The following is a 22,356-nucleotide window of genomic DNA, read 5'->3' on the forward strand; positions in this document are numbered from 1 at the left end:
CAAAAGTCAGTTACTTCCATTTCACCTATAGGAGGTTGCGTCAATTGAATTAATTTGGCTATTTAGACTTATTACTAATATGTTTAGGCAGTTTTAAGAACCTTAATTATTTGTTAAGTGAACCTTCTCCAATAAATTGCATTGTTCCATATGGATCACTTCCTTGATTCGCTGACATATTTGGGAAATCCAGGCAGATCATTTGAGTGGTTATTTGAGTTAAGTGTCCATTGTGGTAATTTAGCAAACTTCTCTTATACTTTTCTTTCCTTTTTGGCCTAGTGTACTTCCTAAGATGGCATTCTTAAATGTAATGTTGGGCATCACACCAACCATGGATCCACTTCTCATGAAGTTAAAGTTGCTTGTCCTGTTGTCACTTCAAATTGTTCATTTTGTTTTTCTCTGTGTATTACATTTAGCATATTTGCTTCTTTTTAGACCATGTACTGTTAATAACATTTCCTTATCTTTATACCAGGTCCCTGCTGTGCCCAACAATGACAAGAACAAGACTTATTCCGTCCAATATATCCCCAAGTTTACAGGACTTCATAAGGTAAGAAAAAAAAGAACCACATAGCACGGCATAATATTATTTCATAGTGTGGCGTCTACAAGGCTTTCCACGTCTTTTCTAATTTCACTGTGAAACTTCTAGAAGTCAGGAAAGCATCCTTATTGTTACTGCTTTCTTTGACAGAAAGGCCTTCTGCTATCTACCCCGGTACTCCTAACACGACTTCAATATTTAAAAAAAATTGCGTTCAGAGTGGTAATAACTGAAAAAATTTAATTAAAGAAACTCACCTTAACTTCCCTGAATCCCTTTAAAATCTCTGTCTACCATGTGCCTCAATATCATTGATATCTATCCATCCCAGCGAGGTTTCTGCCATTTTCTCACATTAGCACCTGCAATACATATAAAAGGATAATTCAAACTAGACTCAAATGAGTTTCAATTGCACACCTTTTGCAAGCCCCTCTTCTATGTTTCAAAACGTTGACAACCCTTACATATTGGATTGGGCTTTCCGCTTCCTTCTGTGTGCCATTAAACCTGTTGCGCCTCTCTGCACTCTTCTATCCAGTGGACACATACAACTACTCAGGACACTGGATAAGTGAATGTGAGATGGACGTAACATATCCTCATGTTTTCCTCTGGCCCTGGGGCTTGGCTTGTCCCCTAGTCTCAACATTGGCCCACTGGTACAGCTTTGGCAAGGGTTTAACAGGCACATTTATCTCAAGACAAGCCTGAAGATGCAAATTGACAGTGGGGATAAAAACGGAAATTCTCTTGTGTCTATTAGCCACTAGGAATAGAGTATGTCCTTTCCTCTGCATGATGTTGTATTGCTTGCAGAGTTGCCACCGTAAGCTGTTCACGTTTGCCTCTGTTTCCATTCACATTGTGTTCTGGTTATAGGCTGAGCTTCCGGTCTGCTCTGTTGGCTGTTGAGCTGCATGAGGAACCTTGTTCCGTTTCTGACTTGCTCCTTGAGCACTGTTTGTACCTTGGCACTAGCGCACCCTCACGCTCTGTGTCTACCTTTGGCACTAGCGTACTAACACTTTACCATGTGTCCCTGTTGACAATACTTGTTCAACTTGAAGCACTTGCACAACTCCAGTGAGAATTCGCACCCCCGTTTAGAGTACTCCTCCTGTTTACAGGTGCATCCCTACTTGCCCTTACTTGTCTGTGCTTCTGGCGCTTCCCATTTGGGTTCCAGGCATTTATGTGATTTGTGGATTTTGTAGCTTGGGTCCATATAATGTTATTGCCGTTGGTAACGCATTCTTCATCCAAAATACATTGTCTTCTTAGCATTTCATCAGGACATTTAGCCCATTTTTTTTTTAATTCAAGTCATTTTTATTGAGAGAAAAATACAAATAAAAGAAATACATATATGAATGGACACAGTTAGATGAATAAAAATTAATAAAATGAAAGGAAGAGAATGAAAACAATAGAAACAATAAAAATGGGTCCGACCTAAATAATACGTACAAATAAGTTGTTGCGTACATGATGGAGCACTCAAGTACCTAATTTAGCCCATTTTTATTAATATTGAATAGACCAGTCCATCATGGCCCTACCAAATCTCTTCATGTGATGTTCCCTCTAATGTACAAACGTCTGGTCTTCGAGATGTCTCCGTTTGATACATCTCTTCAAGCATGTTCCTTTAAGCAGTGCTTATTTTGCAAAAACGTGCAATGGCCCTAGATATCTCTCAGCAGGACACTGCAGCTTGTACCATGCACTGCCCCTGCCTGTGCTGCCAAATGCCAGTGTCATTCACTAACCACCACACGCCTTCAGGCGTGCTGGTTTGTAATATTCTAGGTCACCCAAAGCTAGGAAAATGGCCTGGATGGGCATGTATTATGTGTTTTTTAAAATAGTAAATTGTTAAGTACCCTGTTAATGTGCTCATTAAAAAAGAAAACAGCGCCGCCATGTGGTACACCAACATATAGTGCCAGTGTTAAGAAAGATGTGCTTTGCTGAACACCGGTAAACACCAGCAGAAATTAAGCATTCCCTTTAAGCCATCTAGGTCTTCTCTTTGCAGGCATTATCTAAGCTTGAGTCCTCCTTCTTCAGTCCTGTTATCTACTCTCTTGCATTTTCAGTGTTTCAAGGCATCAAGTCCAGTCCAAGTTACTACTGTTTTGTAGATTATAATCTTCTACCTCTATCATTTTATTTTTATTTTATTTTATGTAGTTTATAAAGCGCACAGCTACCCCCGAAGGGGTGTCCCGGCGCTAGAACCTAAGTCTCAGAGGAGAGGAAAGGAGCAAGAAGGGGAAGTAGCGTAGTAAATCAGAGTCCAGAGAAGAGCCAAGTTTTGAGTCTGGCCCGGAAGATGGATTCGGAGGGACAGAATCTAAGATCGACTGGCAGCGCGTTCCATAGTTTTGCCGCAATGACACCGAACCCTCTGCCACCCATTCTGGATAGTCTGAAACGGGGAGAGATCAGAAGGCATAGGTCATTGGATCTCAGAGATCTGATGGAGCGGGATATTGAAACACGTTTTTTCAAGTAGTTTGGTCCGCGATCGTTGATGGCTCGGTGAGTCAGAGTGAGGATCTTAAACTGGATACGGCTGGCCACAGGTAGCCAGTGCAGTTCCTTACGATATGCGGCAACTGATTGACGATAGGGAATATTGCCAATCAGCCTCGCCGCCGCATTCTGAACAATCTGCAGCCGGTCAATCAAGTATTGGGGAGCTCCAGCATAGAGGCTATTAGCATAATCCAGGTGGGACGTGATGAGGGCATGGGTAACTGTACGGCGGGAGTCCAGAGGGAGATAGGGGAGGATTTTTCTGATCATGCGCAACTTCAGGAAGCAGGCAGAGGTCACTTTTTTAATCTGAGTCTTGCATGAAAGGGAGTCGTCAAACTGGAAACCCAGGTTACGGGCCGAGTGGACAGGAGAGGGAGCGGGATCGAGTGCCGTGGGCCACCACCAGGAGGAGGGGATGGAGTTTTTCTGGTTAAAAAACAGCACCTCTGTTTTGTCTGCATTGAGTCTTAGATGGTTTTCAGACATCCAACCACTGATGTTGTTGAGGCACAGGCGGAAGTTGGAGAACGCGGAGTCAGAGTGGTCTCTGAAGGAAAACACTAGCTGGGTATCATCAGCATAGGAGACCACCCTGACTCCGTAGGACTCCACCACGCCGGCCAGTGGGGCAAGATAGATGTTAAAAAACAGAGGGCTGAGGGCCGAGCCCTGTGGCACACCGCAAAACAGGGGTTTTTCCTCCGATTTTAAAAGGCCGCAACAATACCCTCTGACTTCTTCCTGAGAGGAAGTACTCGATCCAGCTAAAGGCAGTGCCGCCAATGCCAGTCTGTTTTAGTCGGTCAAGGAGGATGGGGTGAGATACCGTATCGAATGCAGCGGACAGGTCGAGGAGGACTAACATGGCCTCCTCGCCCCTGTCCACGCACTCCCGGATAGTCTCCGAGACTTCCAGCAGAGCCATCTCTGTGCTGTATCCCGCCCGAAATCCAGATTGTGAGTCGTGCAGTAGTGAGTTGCTTTCTAAGTACTCCGTGAGCTGCAACTGCACGGCTTTTTCCAGAACCTTTGCAGGTTTGGGGAGAAGGGAAATGGGGCGGTAGTTGGAGAAAACCGTGGGATCAGCATCTGCCTTTTTTAGAATGGGGATCACCAAGGCTTCCTTCCAAGTGGTAGGGAAAAAGCCATGGTGCAGGGAGGCATTCCAGATGGAGAGGAAAGAGTCGGCTAACGAGGGGGCCAGTTCACCCATAATTTTGGCAGGAACAGGGTCAGAGGGTGCACCAGACTTGCAATGGATAAGTAGTCTGATAGCATCCTCCTGAGTGAGTTTATTAAAGGCAAGAAGGGACGGTAAAGCAGGGGGACTTGTTGACGGAGGCCGGGGTATTGGCCCTTTAGGGAAGGAGATGCAAAGCTTGTTGATTTTTTCGAGGAAGAAGTCCGAAAGTCCTTCGCACAGGGTCTGACTAGCTGAGTTCTGAGTGGTCCTGGCCGGAGGATTAATGAAATCTTTAACGATGGAGAAGAGAGTTTTTGAAGAGTTTTTGGCTTTGGCAATTTGGAGCGAGAAATGATCTTTCATGGCGATTTTTTTTATGTTTGAGAAATTTTTTCAGGGCAGCTTTGTAGGCAAGCTTAGCTTCAGGGTCGTAGTTTAGTCTCCACTTCCGTTCGAGTGCTTTGCAGCTGCTTTTTTCCTCACGGAGAGAAGTGGAGAACCAAGGAGCGGAGGGGCGGGATCTAGTGGAGGCAATGATTTTCTGGGGAGCAATGTGGTCGATAGCATTGATGAGGGCGGTATTAAGCCTGGCGATATTTGCGTCGATATCAGGGGATAGATGATCCGTCTGGAAGTGGAATACCGGGTCCAGGGTTGCGCATGTGACTTTGTGCCACTTCCTTCCCAGCTCTTTCCTGGGTGCAGGAGGGACAGATTTCCGGTCTAAGGCCAAAGAAAAGGGGATGAGGTAGTGGTCGGACCACGTAAGGGGAAGGGAAGGGGAGACAGTGATAGTGGAAAAATTGGCGAAAATAAGATCTAAGATGTGACCAGCCACATGAGTAGGACCGGTGACTAGTTGAGTGAAGTTAAGACTGTCCATGATTTCCAGCAAATTATTCGCTTTTGCGCAGAGGGGGTTGTCAACGTGAAGGTCAAAATCACCTAAAACTAGAAAGCATTGATGTTTAAGGGATAGATCAGCCAACTGGTGGGTGAGAGCGGTAAGAGAAAGGGAAGCAGCAGTGGGGGGGTTATAGATTAGTGAACCAGCCAGTATAACAGCCGCAGAATCGGATACAGAGAAGTATAGGGCTTCATGCACAAATGTGAAGATTAGGTCATGCATTCAGAAGTTTTTAAAAGGTTTTGTTGGTTTTTACTTCTGGTGTTACTTTAGTGTAATTTGGTATGACCTTTAAGTGGGCATCCTTCTGTAACCCATTGAAACTGTTTCAGATTCTTTGACCCAACCTGCAACAGATCTGTGAATCTATTGTACAAGAAAAGAGCATTGGTGCCCCTAATCCTGCTGAGCCCTATACCATCAATACTTAAACCATTTTAGGAATAATGTACCATGTAGAATTATCTGTATTTAATAGTGTGTGATATTGCTGAACGTCATTTTAGCCTAACTACCACTGTTTGTCACATAAATTTTTCAAATACCTTTGAAATTACACCATTCATTTGTTCAATAACAGACCTGTTAGTTGATATATTTCTGTCTGGCCACGATGAACATCTCCAGAATCTAATTTTCTTGCAGTTCTTCCTTAGCAATAATTAATGTTACTTTATTTTCTAGGAGCGGCCTGTGCAGGTAAGAGCGGTCGGGCAGGGTGGGGGAGGGGGTCGACGGACGAGGTAAAGTTAAATAAAAAAAGAGACCCACTTACCTAACGCTCGCTGCATTGCCGACTCAGCGATACGGTGAGCGTGAGGTAAGTGGTTTTCTTCTTTATAAATTTGACTTTTCCTCTTTGTCGTCTGTTGACCCCCCTACCCCGCCCACCGTCCTTACCTGCACGGGCCGCTCCTGTTATTTTCACTGCTAAAGGCTGCAAATGATCTATCTTCGTAAAGTACAGCAAACAGTCCTCTTCGCCCGGTCTTCAGTACCCACCCATTCATGCTCTTCTTTATTCTAGTGAGAGCCACTCATAGATTGAGGGCTGAATATGGGTGGACATTGCGTTTAATTTTAAATCAGAAAATCCAGCACAGTTATCCTCGAGAAATCCTCCACTGTAAGGCAATGTGATGTTTTATATATCAAGATGTGGCCCACTGTAAACTGAGCCACCCTCACCTGTGTGATATTCAGCGGACAGGACCAGATACCTTTATTGTGCTATTCTCTATAGAAAGAATTAGGCTTTTTCATATTGAAGAACTGCACCTGTTGTGCCTGGTCGTTTGGTGAGCAGCATCACATTCAACATCTTGGCTTCACACTACTAAGTTTCATTAATCAACATTCATTGGAAAATAGTATACCATCTTCTCAAACAATTGTTTAACCTGTAAGATCGGAAAAACATCACACCTAGTGTGTTGCCTGTGTAACAATAAACCGAGGCCTGTCCGATAAATGGTGCTTAATTTGTCAAAATATATATTTTTTTTAAAGTAAGTGCCAGCGCCTTTCTCAAGGGGCCAATACAGCTTGCACCACCCATTGCCCCTGCCAGTACTGCCACTGACAGTACCAGCAAAACTATCTATTGCACTCTTACAAGTGTGAAAATTCAGACTATTCCAGCCCTACCAAAGCTAGAAGTATGACATGGGCAGCAGGCATTACTCATTTGTAATGCATATTGAATTATTAAACACTGTTGTGCTCATCTCAAAGTTAGACAGGCAGCACCACCTTATGGTGGACTGTCATTAGTGCAGGTGTTGAGAATTAAGTGCAGGTGCTGAACACCTGAAACCACTGGCTCAACTTAAGCACTGCGCATAATTGAAAATTACGGCGATTAACAGGTTAATGCATCTTTTACTTTTCAGTTAAATAAAAAACTATAAAATGAGAAATAGTAAAATATAAAACCTAATTTAAAAACATATTTGTTACATGTATGTGGTTAAAAAATATGCAAGTATTGCGGTGTACTTACATGTATGTAGCATCTCATACACAAAGAGTTTAGGGGATGTGTAGTGTACTACACCATGGGAGATGTGCTTGGTTTGAAGAATCTTGCATTACAATGTGATGTGATGTCGTTCTTGAATTACTGGAGTGTTGCGCTTATTCTGCCTTAAAGTTAAGGGTGTGGTGTGATGAGGTAGGGGGTGCAGAGGGGTATTGAGTGCAAAGTGAGATTAGAGATGGAGGAAGACAGTGAAGTAACATGAAAGAGTATCTAGAAAAGTGATGTTGAAAAGGAGTAACCATAGAGTGGTTACGGCACTGGAAGCGGGGTACGTGGTGAAGGGAAAGAGGAGGGTTTGAATGAATAGGAGACTCGGGAGAAGTGGGAGGATGGTAGAGTGTAAGGAGTGTGGGAGCCATTGTAATTGGAGTGGTAAGGAGGAGGTTCAGGGTGGAGCGATTTAGCAGGAACATGAGTCCATGTGTGCACAGCTTGGGAGGGAGTTGATGAGGAGCGCTATTCTGACATGAGACATCCTTTAGATGGAATATGTCATGATATGATTTTCCATGGAGTATGTTTGGTTCATTCTCCTTCTATTGAAGGGTGGGTAATTTTGGGTTTGAATGCATGGTTGACGTGTGTTGGCCTTGTTTCCTGATGATAGTTCACTTAAGACTGTTCTCCGGTGGGAATTCCTGTTTTTGAGCTGCGGTCCATTATTTCATACAATTGATAGAGACCTCATGGCGGTAGGTGTGGTGACCACAACCATGAGGGTATGAATCCAAAAGGAATTTGTGCACTCGCAGAAGAGCATGTCTCGGCCCTGCATTCAAGCACAACTGGTTTTAGCATGTGTAGGCCTAGCACGGCCATCTTTCCTTCTCATTAGACCATGGCATGCAGCAGCGGCATAATGAAACTTGAGGGGGCTCCCCATGCTCTGGGCCCAGTCAGGCGTTCTCAGGCCACGCCAACCATGCACAGTGTCAGGGGGGGCCCGTGGAGCTCAGGGCCCCCCCAGTCCCACACTATAGGGGCTATTGTTATGCCACTGGTTTCCAGTGCCAAGCCTCCTGTCACACTAGTCCTGCATGGGCGTAGTCCGAGAGTATGGTCATGCATGTTTTCTTTGGTGTTCGGACAAAATATTGAGTCCAAAATTTTGTGGCAAGAATATCGAGGACAAGAATATTGTGAAGGTAAGGTAAGTTTATTTGGGAAAGCAAAGTTTTACTATACTTAACTCCACATATATGTTACTTGACACCATATACATCTTCAAGGTGCGTAGATGTCGACTACCTATTTGCACTTACCTTCTCGACATTTGCGGCCACATGCATCAACGGTTCCGTTTGCGATTCCTAAATTGCGAAAATTAAGGAATCGCAATCGGCAATGCATGAAAAAATCGCAATATATTTTGCGATTCGGTAATTTTCCTTAATTGCGATTCACAATTTGCGAATCGCAATTAAGGAAAACCCTTCCCATTGATTCCTATGGGCCAAAAGGCCCATAGGAATCAATGGGAAGGCATTTACAATTTGCGAATCGCAAATTGAAAATGCAATTTCAAGGGTGCAGGGGGGGTCCAAAGAACCCCTCCCTGCACCCCTGAAATTAAACTTAAGTGCAACTTGCACACACACATGTCCCAAGGACATGTGTGTGTGTAAAATGCAACATTCAAAAATGCATTTTTGTGCAGGTTTGAAGGTTTTCGGTAAATTAGCATGAGGTCCAACCTCATGCTAATTTACCACTTCCAAATTGATAATTCGCAATTTAAAAATGATCACGCATTGCATTTAAGAACTCTGAAATTGCGATTTCTTAAATGCAATCGCAATTTTAGAAATCGCAACATGATTGCGATTCCTAAAATTGCGAAATACATGATGCATTCCAATTTTGATAATTGCATTCGCAAACGGCCGAAAATTGCGATTCGCACCGTTTGCGAATGCAATTATCGTTGATGCATGTGCCCGTTTGATCCTTGATATTTTTGACACGATAATCTGCCCACGCGGTGTTTAAGTTCTGGATATCTGTCAGTGATCCCTTTCTTTATCGTGCCATAATAAGTGGATGCAAAGGGAACTTTACTTCCTTTCACCCCCTTAGGTGGAGATCAGAGGCCTGCAGAGGTCAGCAGGCCTCTGTTCCTCCTACTCCTTGGGGGGTGAGACCCACTGTACAGCGGCGAGGGCAGCAGAGCACAGTTTTTCCAGCCTTGCTGCAAGTGCTCTTTGTGAGTTGACAGCTCTCATGTTGCTCCAAGGCTGACTCCACTCCAGCTTCGTGACAAGCCCAGGGTGTAATTGCATTTCAGCTGAAAAACCACTGACAGCGTGGACAGGAAAAATAGATTTATGCCAGACCCTAGTCAGCCTGTTATTTACTAGGTAATAGAGTGATGTTCAGAGCAAACGGGCATCGAGCGCGACCCTCACTTGTAAGAGAGTAATATGGCGAGCCATTAGTTTTCATTTGTTGTTTATTTGGCTAATTGCAGTGTATGTTTGTGATTCATGTGTCTCGTACTAGTGTCTGCCAGTCGCAGGCTCAACGTTTGCACTGTCAACACTTCTGTACGGAGGTGACCATGCTTCTGTTAAACTGTCTGCGGATATTCTCCTGTTCTAATTCCAGATAAAATTGTCCGTGGCACTCAGGGGTTTTCAAAGAGTTGTGTTTATATATTCATTGAGGTAGAGGTGGCCACAGTGGCGGCTGGCTTGTACCAAAAGTGGTGGTGGGGGGAATAAAAATAAATAATAAATTCACTTACCTTCGTGGCGCAACGTCCTCTTCTCTCAGGTGTCTTCCAGTTCAGGACAGTTTGCTGCAGTGCTTAATTTGTGCCGGTGCTTTCCGGTGCTTAGCACCTGCACTTAATTGCCTGACTCTGGGGCTTATGACTGTCTGCCACATGTTAGTGGTGTCTGCCAATTTAGGTATGAACACAATAACTTCTGTTTATTATTTCAATTTCCATTTCCAATTATTAGTATTTGGCTTTGGGGGCCTGTAATAGTATGAATTGTCACACTTTTAAGAGTGTGATGATTAGTAGTGTGTTGGTGCTGTCATGGTCAGTGCTGTCAGGGACAACGGATGGTGTAATCTCTAGTGCCCTCCTGTCAAGGGCCCCGGCACTACTTTTTTTACAAATTAAGCACTGGGTTGCTGAAAACTAAAACAGTAATAAACTTTATTACAGTTTTATTTTTCTGCTCTGGGGCTTGTGGGGCCATGCTCCTCCGCTCAAATTGAGGAGCCGCCACCTGGATGACCACTTAACAGATGGCGACTTGGGGAAGTCACAATAAATATCGGAAATTAGTAGCCCAAAGCTGTTTCTAATTTATTCCGAAAATGTCACATAGGCCCTCATTACAAGGTCCCCAGTATTTCTTATTGGGCTGCTGTGAGGAGTAACAGACCCCAATGGAATAGTGAAACGTTAAATAAAAACAGGTAGGATCTGCTTGGAGTAATCTCTAAATGAGGCAAACCTAAGACAGGAACTGGGGTTAAGTTCCCATTTATAGCAGCGAGCCAGTGAAACTCGCTAATCTATGGAGGTGGGTGAGCCAACAAATTAACAGAGAGTTCCGAGCCAATAGAGTACTAAGGGTTGGCTCTGGGTATAGGAGCCGGTGCACGAGCCGAGCTTGGGAAATATTAGATATTTTAAGTCCAGCAGCAGATATGATAACATCTCATCATAATCCAGAAAAGTGTATTTCATTAAACATGGGAAGAGTTGCACTTTAGTACATAAGATCACTGCACTGAGAGGCGTTTATTAAGAATGATTTTAAACGTGAGTTTAGAAGCATGCAAGCCACCCACACTCCTCCATCGAAGGTGACCAGTCCCAATAAGTGGCAAGACATTTGTCATGTGTGTACTATATGCGGCCTAGATTCTTATTATGTATAAAGCAACATTACGACCTATTAACACCTTGGCTGCTAGGTGTTTTCCCCCCCTGTGCTGGAAACTGCACTTAGGCTGCATTCATGACGAGCTCAGCTCGTCATCAGCACAGCTCAACTGTGCATCATGACGAGCTGAGCTCGTCATCAGCATCGAAAGGGTTAAATCAAATGTAAAAGATGTTTTTAACGACACACATCCGGAACTCAAGTATTTGACGGTGCGTTCGTATGTGATAATGCAGAAAAAAAGGAAACATGGTAAAATAAAATATTTGCCTAGGATCACACAATTTGATTAAGCTGGAAAACCGAGATTAACCACAGTTGTTCAAGTTTCACATTGGGCAATTTAGATACAAAATGTTATCTCTTTCTGTATCCTTTTTATACATCATATGTCAGTGCATGAGCTTAGGGTAGGGTGGTAGGCAGGCGCCACATGAAGGCTTGGCGCCTTTTTGGCTGGAGTGTCCAAAGTGACCTTGAGTTGACCCAGAGCCAGTCATCTGGCTCGAGCTTTCAGTGGCTTCTCCACCTCCAGCAGCACTATATTTTATCCTGCTTAATTGCCTGCATTCCAGAAAAGCCTTTGAGCAATTGATTAGCAAAGTACCATCCATGGTAAACCAGAAAGCAACATAAGCGTTTACCCAACCAGGCCAGGCAACGCATAACAGCCTTTGAAATTAAACTCCCAGCTTAGTCCACTGAAATTGAATAAAAGCAATCCTTGGCATATGTTTCGCTCTCATTAGATCTCATCAGAAGAGCATAGCATTGCCAAGCATGAGTAGATTGTGGTAAATGTCCTCTCCACTGTTCTTCATTAGATAGACTGTCCTATGACTTCTGTCATATAATGCCTGTCTGACTCTCTGGCTCACCGTGTCTCTCTCTACCTGACTGTGGCAGTTTGTCAACTCAGGCTGAGCTGCTAACAGCTGGCTCCTGGTGGGGTCTACTCCTGTACTTAATATCTTGGAAGGAACTTACAATAAAGAATCTTACTTACACAGAGGACTGTGCATCTTTCCTTTACCACATAGATCAACAATGATGAGTATTTCAGACTCTTAGAATCTCACCTGTGATTACGTCTTCAGTGGGTGAACAGCTGGAAGTCTCTTATTTTTGCTACTGGTGCCGTACAGATCATTTCACCTGTCTTGTGCTTCTCTTTTTCAGGTTTCGGTTCTTTTTGCTGGTCAGCATATCGCCAAGAGCCCATTTGAAGTCAATGTTGAGAAAGCCCAAGGTGATGCAAGCAAAGTTACAGCTAAAGGTCCAGGTCTAGAACCATCTGGAAACAGTGCCAATAAACCTACATACTTTGAGATTTACACTGCAGGTATGAATATTCTGGTGCAATGGGCACAGCAAAGTGTGTTCTGTTGTTGTATCTGGACCCAGTTCAGACTCTGCCAATGACTCTGTCAGTTTTTAAATAACTTGACTCTATTCTGATGTGTATTCCTAATGATAGAATTACCGCGAAGCCCTGCTTTTGGTCAAAGCACGTACCAGCACCAGCGATGTGGTGCCAATCGATTACAGCTTTTACTGCCTTTTTGGAATGGAGGACACATGGCATTACAAATGTTAATGACAAGGGGGGGAAAAGCAAAGTCTTGTTAATGTCAAATCCACCCCATAAATATTTCACCCTGAATTTCACAGCTTGTATCTAGATATTCTTTTAATTGAGTCTGTATAAGAATTCACATTTATTGAGCCACATACAGGTGACTAAGCAACTCATACAACTTTAGGGCCAAAATTGTACCTGCATTATCGATACATGTGAGTGTTCACAGGCTTTGACATGGCTGTAAGTCAACCACTCGGTGCTACACACAACTTTTTGCCTGGCCGTCAAAAGGAAAGGGCTGCCGAGGATGAGGGTGACTTTCTGTTTGGTATAGTTTGATCTCGAATAGCTTAAGGCCTCACTCACCTCAGGTAAGTGACCACCATGGGCCCTTTCGCAAGCATACCATGTCCGTGTGCAGTCCCCACCCTGAACCTCACACAGAACATTCTGAATGCAGCAAAAACACACACTCCTTCCATCCCAGCTACCACCTACAAATCCTGCTAGACATCTATCTACACATTTACTCCTGTGAAGAAACTTCTTTTACTGTCAAAGTATTATTTCAGAGCCTTTATCCTTTTGTGATATTAGGTGTTTGGGAAAGGATTCCTTTGATAATCATCATTTGAGCAGAATTTCAATAAATTGATTTCATTTTCATAAGTAACGCCATACATGGTAAAGCAGGGCGTCACTGCCACTCAAACACTTTTCCTTCCTAAGGCCCACTCAGAGTTCATATATTGCAGAATGCTGTGCATAATTTGTAAAAGAAAGAGTGCCAGTGCCGGAAGCTCTGCTCAGAAACCCGCGGCCGGTGCAATTAAACGTCAATGCACCAAATATCAACGCTGGTAGTCTTAAATCCACTACCAGACACTCCCTGTGCCTTTATCTTGCTCTTGCAGGTTCCTGCTTTCTCCCTTTGTGACGGATTTGCCATCGTTCTCTTCCTTGCTCTTTCCAAACTGTGGGCAGTGCGGTGCAGCATCCCATTACGCTGTGCTGAGCAGCATCATTTTAAAAGCACAGGGATGCATCGTATTAACAATACGACGCATCCCTGTGCTTTCCCCTGTGCTATGGCACAATTGGCTGCCAGCGCAGGCACCCTTGCGTCAATCTGCAAGGGTGCCTGCGTGCGGGGATGATTGTATTTTTGTGAAGGAAGGAACATCTTTCTCCACAAAAGCAAACATTGATGGTATTTTCCTCTTTCTATGTGTGCTGCAGAATGAGGAGAAACAAAAGTATTTCTCCTTGTTGCTCCACATAGGATTCTGATGCATTCCCAGCTTTACAAAACTTTCTCAATCTTGGAATGTGTCAGGTTCCATGGATATTTCATAGGAAGTCCCACAGCAACACCCAAGGAATGCCCCTTTCACGCAGAGTAGCGCTGTTTAAAACTTTATAAATAAATAAAATAAGATGTGTGTAAGTTGCCCATATTTACTAGCTCATAAAGTCGTACAGGGTGACTTTACGTGCCCTTGTAAATATGGGCAAGCCCATTGCGCCACCAGTGTGTGAAAAAATTGATGTACCTGTGTGGCAATGGGCTGATGTGTTTTTCCCTCTCTTGCTCTAAGTAAGTATCTGGTGCAGCATATAACCACCAGCTCAAATTAAGCACTGTGCAGAAGGAGAACCTTGTAAATGCACGGTTATGACAAGACCATCTGCAGTCTAGATATGGACGTGCCTGTTAGCTTCAAGTGAGAGGCTTACTGCAAGACAGTCCAACGTGCACGGTGGATCTCAGGTGGATTTCAGGCAGAAGAGTGGCAACGAAATTCATTGCCCCTCTGGCTCTTTGCTTGCATTTCTTGTTGACCATATATTATTGTTTTCCATCTGCAAATGGGGCACCTTCCGTTGAACTGAAGGCTGTCTCTGATCATCTAAAAACACCCTTTAAGCAAAATTGGCCCCTTGGATATTTCCCTTACTATCGACTGATCAGTGCTTACTCTCTGGGTATCTAGTGTTTGTGCTAAATTTCTTTAAGTTGTTCTTCATAGCCTGTTGATATGGAGCCTGGCCTTCATCATGAAACCATCAGCTCCCAGAAGGTCTTCTGCTTCACAATTTGTTGGACGATGTCCTCATGTCTTGGAATCTAGAGGACGTGGTTAAATGTGTAACGAGTAATGGCAAGTTACTTTCTGCTTATAGAAGCCTTCAGTTTAACATGTCCAGTTAAAGCCTGGCTCCTAGCGTCTTTTCCTTCTGGCTGACTACAATGTGCGAACTGAAGAGAGAGTGGACGGTGGATAGATGTTGCAGCCTGGGTGGCTCAAATGTAGGGCATACTTGTTGGCTCCAGCTCCATGTTTTAACCTGTTCCGTGCTCGTGACGGAACCGCTCCGTCACGAGCCTCGGGTGGGCTGTGCCTGCACGGCGCGTTCTATTAAGCGGGCGGGGCCGTGACGGAACCGCTCCGTCACAAGCACAGCCCACCCGAGGCTCGAGACGGAGCGGTTCCGTCACGAGTACGGGAGCCTCCTCCCTAGCGCTGCTGCGGAATAGCCACCGCAGCTAACGGGTTAAACTTGTATTCAAGGGTTAACATTCCCATTGACTTTTTTCTAGCATCAGGAGATGTTAGTATACATTGGCACTAAGATATTTGTTAAGTAGCTTTTCATTTTTAAAGTCACTAGAGTTATTAAGTGCTAATTTGCATCAAACAGTTGAAGATTTAGTTTTCTGAACAGGAGCTGTGGTATTGTGCCTGACACTGACTGAACCTGCAGTCCTTGCCCTATAGAAATAAATGATGATTTCACAATCGTAGCATCAGTCATTTTTAGAGTGTGTGGACTTAGCGTGGCAGTAGTGAGCTCACAATTAGCCAGGCTACTTATACAACATTTTTTCATCCATATTTCAATTGTTCTAACAGAGCAGGCCAACATTGACCCACTTTGATGCCAGAGTTCCAAGGTCACCTTTAATCGTTTTTTCCTCAAATGCTGATGTTTTGCTTGTGAACCTTGTGACACAAACATCATTAAATGTTCTTTTCTATGTGATGTGTGGATAGGTGCGGGTATTGGTGACATTGGTGTAGAAGTGGAAGATCCGCAAGGGCAGAGCAACACAGTCGATGTGATGTTGGAGGATAAAGGGAACTGTGTCTACCGCTGCACCTACAAGCCCACCCAGGCCGGGCCACACAACGTAGGAATCACGTTTGGAGGAGAAGCCATTCCCAAGAGTCCTTGTGCTGTGCTCATTGGAGAAGGTGTGTAGAAGTGAATCTTTCATTTAGTGTGTAAGCATTCGATTAAATCAAGTATTCAGACAATGTCTGCCGAAGAGTATTGGCACAGTGTTCAGTAGATGTTTTAGACTGACCCTATGCAATCATTCACACTTGCTCTCTTTTTCTTAGTGGGGCATGATTCAAATTCTATAATGTGCCGTTCATTTGAGAGGCCTACAAGATTGTGATGGTCATGAAACTGGGCTAGTTGTCATTGCGAGTTCCTTGTGTGATAGGATCCAGCACCATGATGTCAAAGCATTGGAAATGCTCAGTGCTTGCACTGTATTAATGCATCACTCATGCACGGCCAATGTAGATTAAGGTGGCCTACGTCCATGTCGCACTTTGAGCAAAAGCACTTACTATATTAATGGATTGCATTGAGCTTCATTGTATATAAATGTTTATTTTGTGGATACCCTGAAAGCCTGGATTATACGCATAGCTAAAGGACAGCTGGAGTTTAAAACTATGACTCTCTGTGTGGTGGTTGCTCCGTTGAGTAGTACCATTCAACACCAATAAAGAAGAATTAAACACTGACAGGTCCCATAAGTCCTAAATCAATGTCCACATAAATAATAACAAGGGGAACACTAAAATGATTTTAACTGTTTATAAAACTGTACTTAATAGGAGTGTTAATGATATAGTAATTGATCACATGAGCATTGAGTAACCTGTAGACCTTGAAAAGGCAGGCACTCTTTAGGGGTGACATTGAAGAAAATCTATTAGAAAATCAACACAAAAATATCAGATGCTCAGTTTCATATTACACAGTAACTGGTTTATGGTGTGGCTTCTGAGGGTGAATTGAGGGCGGAGATCTGAATGATATCAAGTACCTGGGCTGTAGCTCATTCTTAATAGCTCACTATAATCCCTGAATCAGTCCTTTGTCTGCAATTCGTCAATGTTACTGAAAGCGCCTAAAAATAGCGAACAAAGGTCAGTGTCTATTAAATCTTTTAAAGGACTGATTGTGTAGACTTTTGTTTTTTAAAACAAACACACTTTAGAGGAAGCAACAGTTTATATACTGATCACCTTTGACCGAAGTAAAAGTTTCTAATGTATTGCTTCATTTTCAATCTATCAGAGAGAGCAAACAACATTAGCATAGTTTATATTCGGAAATATTATGTGTAATATTTTGATTTGAGTCTTGCTCCTATGACCTCACGGGTTCCTAATTGTGTTTTTAAAGCTCTTGCGAAGCTTAAAAAGCACCCTGAGAGTGTTTTGTTCAGGGTGTTGATTCACAATGAAATAAGTGATACTGAACATCTTCAATATGCTTTTTAAATCTCACTGTGGATACACAAATTCAGTAATGACACTGCAGGTGGTCTTCCAGGTACAGAGTTTCTACACCCGTAGGGTTGTCTATTGGTCTAGGAAATGGCCAACTTTGTATAGTCAATTATTTTTGTGGAAATATGGAACACAAAGTTCTATAACCGTTAAACTATAAGTTTAACTTTAATTGGTAACATTACTTTTACTGAGAGACTATTGCTATGTTTATTTAATATTCTGTTATGTGCAGTTAATTTTCTGCTTTGGGCTTAGTTATTACTTTTAGACTTCTGCTTCACTAATGGAATATACAGACCTAAATTATACTATGTAGACAACCTTTGATATACCAAATATGATGGTGAACGTTCCTTAACCATCATCTTTATTCATTTTATTGATACCTAATTATTACGCATAATGTACAATTACACTCGTTTTGGTACTGCTGTCTATACAGGTAAATAATAACCAGATTTCATTTAGATGTTGTCCAGATAACTGAGATTTCCAAACCAATTTAAAACTTAATTATTTAACCCAAAATGACTGATATCCGAAAAGGGTCATTCATCTAGCCCCATGTGTTAGATTGCTGTGACAGCGATAACCCAAACAAAGGTAAAGATGTTGGTTCTGTTTACTTTAGATTTGTAAAAATTGATGATGCAATGGCACATAACCAGTAAAAATCAAATCTCCCCCAGGGGAAGTACAAAAACCACACATATGTACTACAGTCACTCTTACACCAGCATACAGAGGCTTGTATGGCATACACTTTATTGACTCAGACTTCAGTACCACTGCAGTATAAAGAGCCACTAGGCTAAAGTTGTATATTCTCAAATATATTTTTTTCATTGTTGACTAAAGGTCCATACAATGTATCCACTGATAATGTCACAGTCGAAAATGATTATACCATTTCACAGAATTAAAAAGAAATACTATTTAAAAAAGTCCCACACTAAAAATTAATTTTCCTTTCATAGTGCGTGCAAAAACAAATTCATACAATAAAATTAAAACTGAATTGTAAATACCACAGGTATAATGAAGGAAAGATAAAACCAGTGGGTCCGTTCAGTCTTACTGATCTGCATCACATAAAGCCATAGAGCAAATGAATCTATTTGTTTCACTTGTGGGCGAGATTTAATTGAAATGGAAGTAAGATGGGAAAAAGAAATGCTAAGTATCCCACTTAAACCTGGATAAGAAATTGACAAAAGATCTGTTCAGTGCATGGGAGGCAGTTCTTGCTTCTGACCCTGGGGAGGATCATACAACAGGCATTTTGTTAGGCAACATATTAACCAGTTGAATATTTGTTTTCAATAATTGTCACAATTCAGCCAGAGAGTGATCACGAGTAGGAGATGAGCTTATTTGTAGAAGAATGATCATTTACATTAAAAAATGCATTGCACCGAGGTAACTCAGACACTACATAAAAGGAATGTAATATCTTTGTGATCCTACCGCATACAAGCAGCCGCCAAAGCTTATTCACACCCACTTGGGTGAAGGGGTTGTTTGTTTGAGAAACATTCCATCAATGTCCTGTTCCTCAAATAGTTAGATGGGGCACTTCTAAAGAAAGATGTGTGGATTGTAACTAAGGCTAAAGAAGAACTATTTTATCTTTAGAAAACTCAGAGGGAAAAGACCAAAAGGGTAAAGCATAGAGGGTATGGTGTGGTGGGGGAAGAGCGGACAATGGGTGTGTTTGTATTACATCATGACTTGTCAAAACCAACTATTAGGTTCATCTCAAGCAGGATTGTTGCCATGCCTTTGTGATGGCTGGCACAGATTCAGTCTTACGTAATGAGAATCCTGGTAGGGGATCATGTGGTCGGGGGAGTGTAAATTTGTTGAAAGAAAATTTCTCTCCACCAAGATATGTATGAAAATCAGAAATGTTCAATTTGTCTTTTGGTTCTCTTCCTCCTAACGCTTGATGCCTGAATTCGCATTCTGTTCCTATGCTCTCACTGTCTCCTCCTACGCTTTCAGACCTCTGCTCATTTTTCCTGAGTTTGCCTTCATTTCTGGAATGTTGGACCTCCTTGCTAATGGCTACATAGCCGGAAAGACTGTTCAGACTGTGCTTTGTCGGTAAGAGGTGTCATGCGGGTGTCATCTTCACTGTTTGCTGTTTCTGTCTAGCCTACCTGTTGTGTTTGGACTCATCTTGAGCAGTGTGAGTTTCCCCACTGTGGTGTGCACAGAGTGTTTCCCATTGAATAATAATAAACTACATTTAGAATGTAAAACGTTGTTTATTGTTTCTAATTTACTGATTTTTTAAAAATAATTGATTGGACGTTAGCTTACATCTGAGCCCATAGTTCAAGTCTGCACGTGCTCCATTCCTTCCATATAACGGAAAGAGGTTTTTCCGAAAAAGCGTTGGGCTGAGCTCATATTTGGTGCACTTTAGCTTTCTTGGGATTATGTGATTGAAACATAATTTTACTGAATATGGATTTATGTTGTGTGAGCAAAAACTAACCATAGTGCCTTCAAAAATTACACTGATATTTTTTGCCACTGTTAATTGACTATTCTCCTGGCGGCTTACATTGGATGGTTTTTTCATCGTTTGACTCAGACATTTCTAAGGAGAAACCAAATGAAAAAGTGTGCAATTTAATTTAGTCCCAGTACTTTCTCAATTGATGGAGAATGCAGTCTTTTAATTATCGCTTGTAGGTGGTAGAAAATCAAAGATAAGGGAATCTAGTCAAATATATCATAGCAGCATTGAAAATGGTGTCCTGAGCTCCCTATGGACAGATGTTCACCCGCGGTGTCGGTTTTCTTCTTCTGTAGTCTCAGTGTTGTTTTATTTGCTTTGTCTAGTACTTGTCTGAGCACCTATTGTGATCACTTCAGTCAATGCATACGGGTAATGCCCAGGGGATGAACAAAGAAATAATGCTTGTCAGTATCCTGGTATTGTAAGGCCATCACCTGAGGTTTTGCCTAGCTCCTGCATATTGCCTTTTTTACACAGTCATTGACTTTGATATTTTAAATCTAATATTTTATGACAACTCCTTTTTTATAAAAGTATGAACACTGCACTAGGGGTCCTTGGAGTAAAGTACATACTAATAATAATAATAAAATGCAATAATTACAAATGAAATGTTGAAAAAACTATTCAACATCTTTGGGAATGAGGAGCATAAGAACACTGGAGGTGTGACTGCCAATCCTAGTTTACCACTAGACCACACTATGCATGATGCGGGCGTGAAACTGTTTATCTCCTTTGTGCAATCGTTCCCTTATCTTCACAAATGGTAGCTGTTGCAGATTCACAGCTCTCAAATTTCTAGATCCCAACATAAGTAATTCATCCAGTCCGGTTTTTGCTTTGCATTTTGGGAACTGTGGCCCTATCTATATCATTATGAAATCACAACTAAAAGTCTCAGAATGCAAAGAGACGCCTGGACTGGATGAAATACTCATGCATGGACCTGAGAGGTATACAGAGTGCAAAAGGCGACGAATTTGAACAAATGAATCTGAATCAGACTTCTTGTTTTTTTCATGTATTTTCCTGTTTTCTCCAGTTTTGTTTTTTCCTTTCCTAAATGCCTTCTCCCAGTCCGTCAGTTTATCTAAATTTAGTGTCCTAAATCCAATCACATTGGTATTATAATGATGGATAGTTTCATTCTCATTCGGTTTCAGTGAGGTTCTGTTTAGTTTAAGAAAATGAAAATTGTCAAAAGCCAGTTACATCAAAACTGGGATGAAGAACAGTGAATTCAGACTTGGTCTTATTGTTAGAGAAGGTTTGTTTGTCGCCGATTGTTGTTAGTAAAATTAATTGTATTCAGTATGGCATTAAGTGTTTGTATTATATTCAAGATTGCTCTGTTTGGTGTTTTGTAAGAGGTCGACACGACTTATATATGGGATGCCACTTGATATTGGTGCATGGATGAACAAGGCTGTCTTGGGATTGAGTCCAAAGAGGTCTTCATTTTCTGATGGAATTAGTTGTAATGCTCATGTTTCATTGATGAGCCTTGAGTTAGAAATTATTTTGAAAAAGGTGGTGATCTTGCACTGTGGTTCGCAGATAAAGCTGAGGCACTATGCTGGTGTTTACACTTGAGATAAGTATTATAAAATGGTTGACATTCTCCGGGGAACAACCATTGGAAACTCAACAGACATATTTTCCATTCTTGATAGTTTAAGCTTCATTGCCATGGTCACCTCTGGATACTGTCACAATATCTACACCTGTGGTGGTGACAACTACACATAGCGGAGCACGCTGAACATGTATTGAGCAAATTGTTGTTGTCACCCGTATATTAAACCAGTCCACTATATTTCGGAATACACACAATTTGATTAAAAACTATTTTATGGACTAATAATGTGCACTTATCATGAAACTAAATGAATGGTTGTATTGAAAGAAGTAATCATTTATTTGTTCATCGTGATGGTAATTGACTTACCCAGGCTGGGCCTACTTTATGAATGAACTAAAGTCTAAAATTCTCTTACAGCTTGTAATCCCAATGCATGTCGCGCCAGTGGACGTGGCCTACAACCCAAAGGAGTCCGGATCAGAGAAGTTGCTGATTTCAAAGTTGACACTAAATCCGCAGGAAGCGGAGAGCTTGATGTCTCTGTCAAAGGACCAAGTACGTGTTTCATTAGCAGTACTTTTTTCACTTTCACTACCAATCCAGAGCAGCAATGTTCTTAAAAGGTATAATTTAATCTTGGAGCTTCCAACCTATGCCCGGGTGGTATCTATGCCACAATTTCATGATATGCACAGAAGATAAATTTACATAAGAAGTATGTGGTATTGGTTGCTTGCATAAGAAACACCCACAAGTAGTGAAGGAGTTTGGTAGTATCTTATTTTAAGAAGTTGACAATTGTGAGTAAAGTAGTTCAGTATTTACACAATAAGTATACACATTATGCAATCCAAACACATCTTCAAAAAACAAAGCACATTAAGCTGGATTCATTTTGAGCTTGCCCTTAGGGTGTTGTGGA

The 22,356-nt window shown here is 42.1% G+C and overlaps 1 protein-coding gene across 4 annotated transcripts in view; it reads left to right on the forward strand.

The window, feature by feature from the left end:
* The window catches only part of FLNB (filamin B), a 476,237-nt gene that overhangs the window by 206,036 nt on the left and 247,845 nt on the right, over positions 1-22,356 (forward strand). For all 4 annotated transcript variants that reach the window (XM_086939044.1, XM_086939045.1, XM_086939046.1 and 1 more), the window contains exons 6-9: positions 482-559; positions 12,316-12,478; positions 15,775-15,975; positions 21,852-21,989. In XM_086939044.1, the coding sequence (XP_086795170.1) occupies positions 482-559; positions 12,316-12,478; positions 15,775-15,975; positions 21,852-21,989 (580 nt within the window). The remainder of the gene's footprint in view (positions 1-481; positions 560-12,315; positions 12,479-15,774; positions 15,976-21,851; positions 21,990-22,356) is intronic.

This window comes from Lissotriton vulgaris, chromosome 9, assembly GCF_964263255.1.
Source record: "Lissotriton vulgaris chromosome 9, aLisVul1.2, whole genome shotgun sequence".
In the NCBI taxonomy this organism is placed as follows: Eukaryota; Metazoa; Chordata; class Amphibia; order Caudata; family Salamandridae; genus Lissotriton; species Lissotriton vulgaris.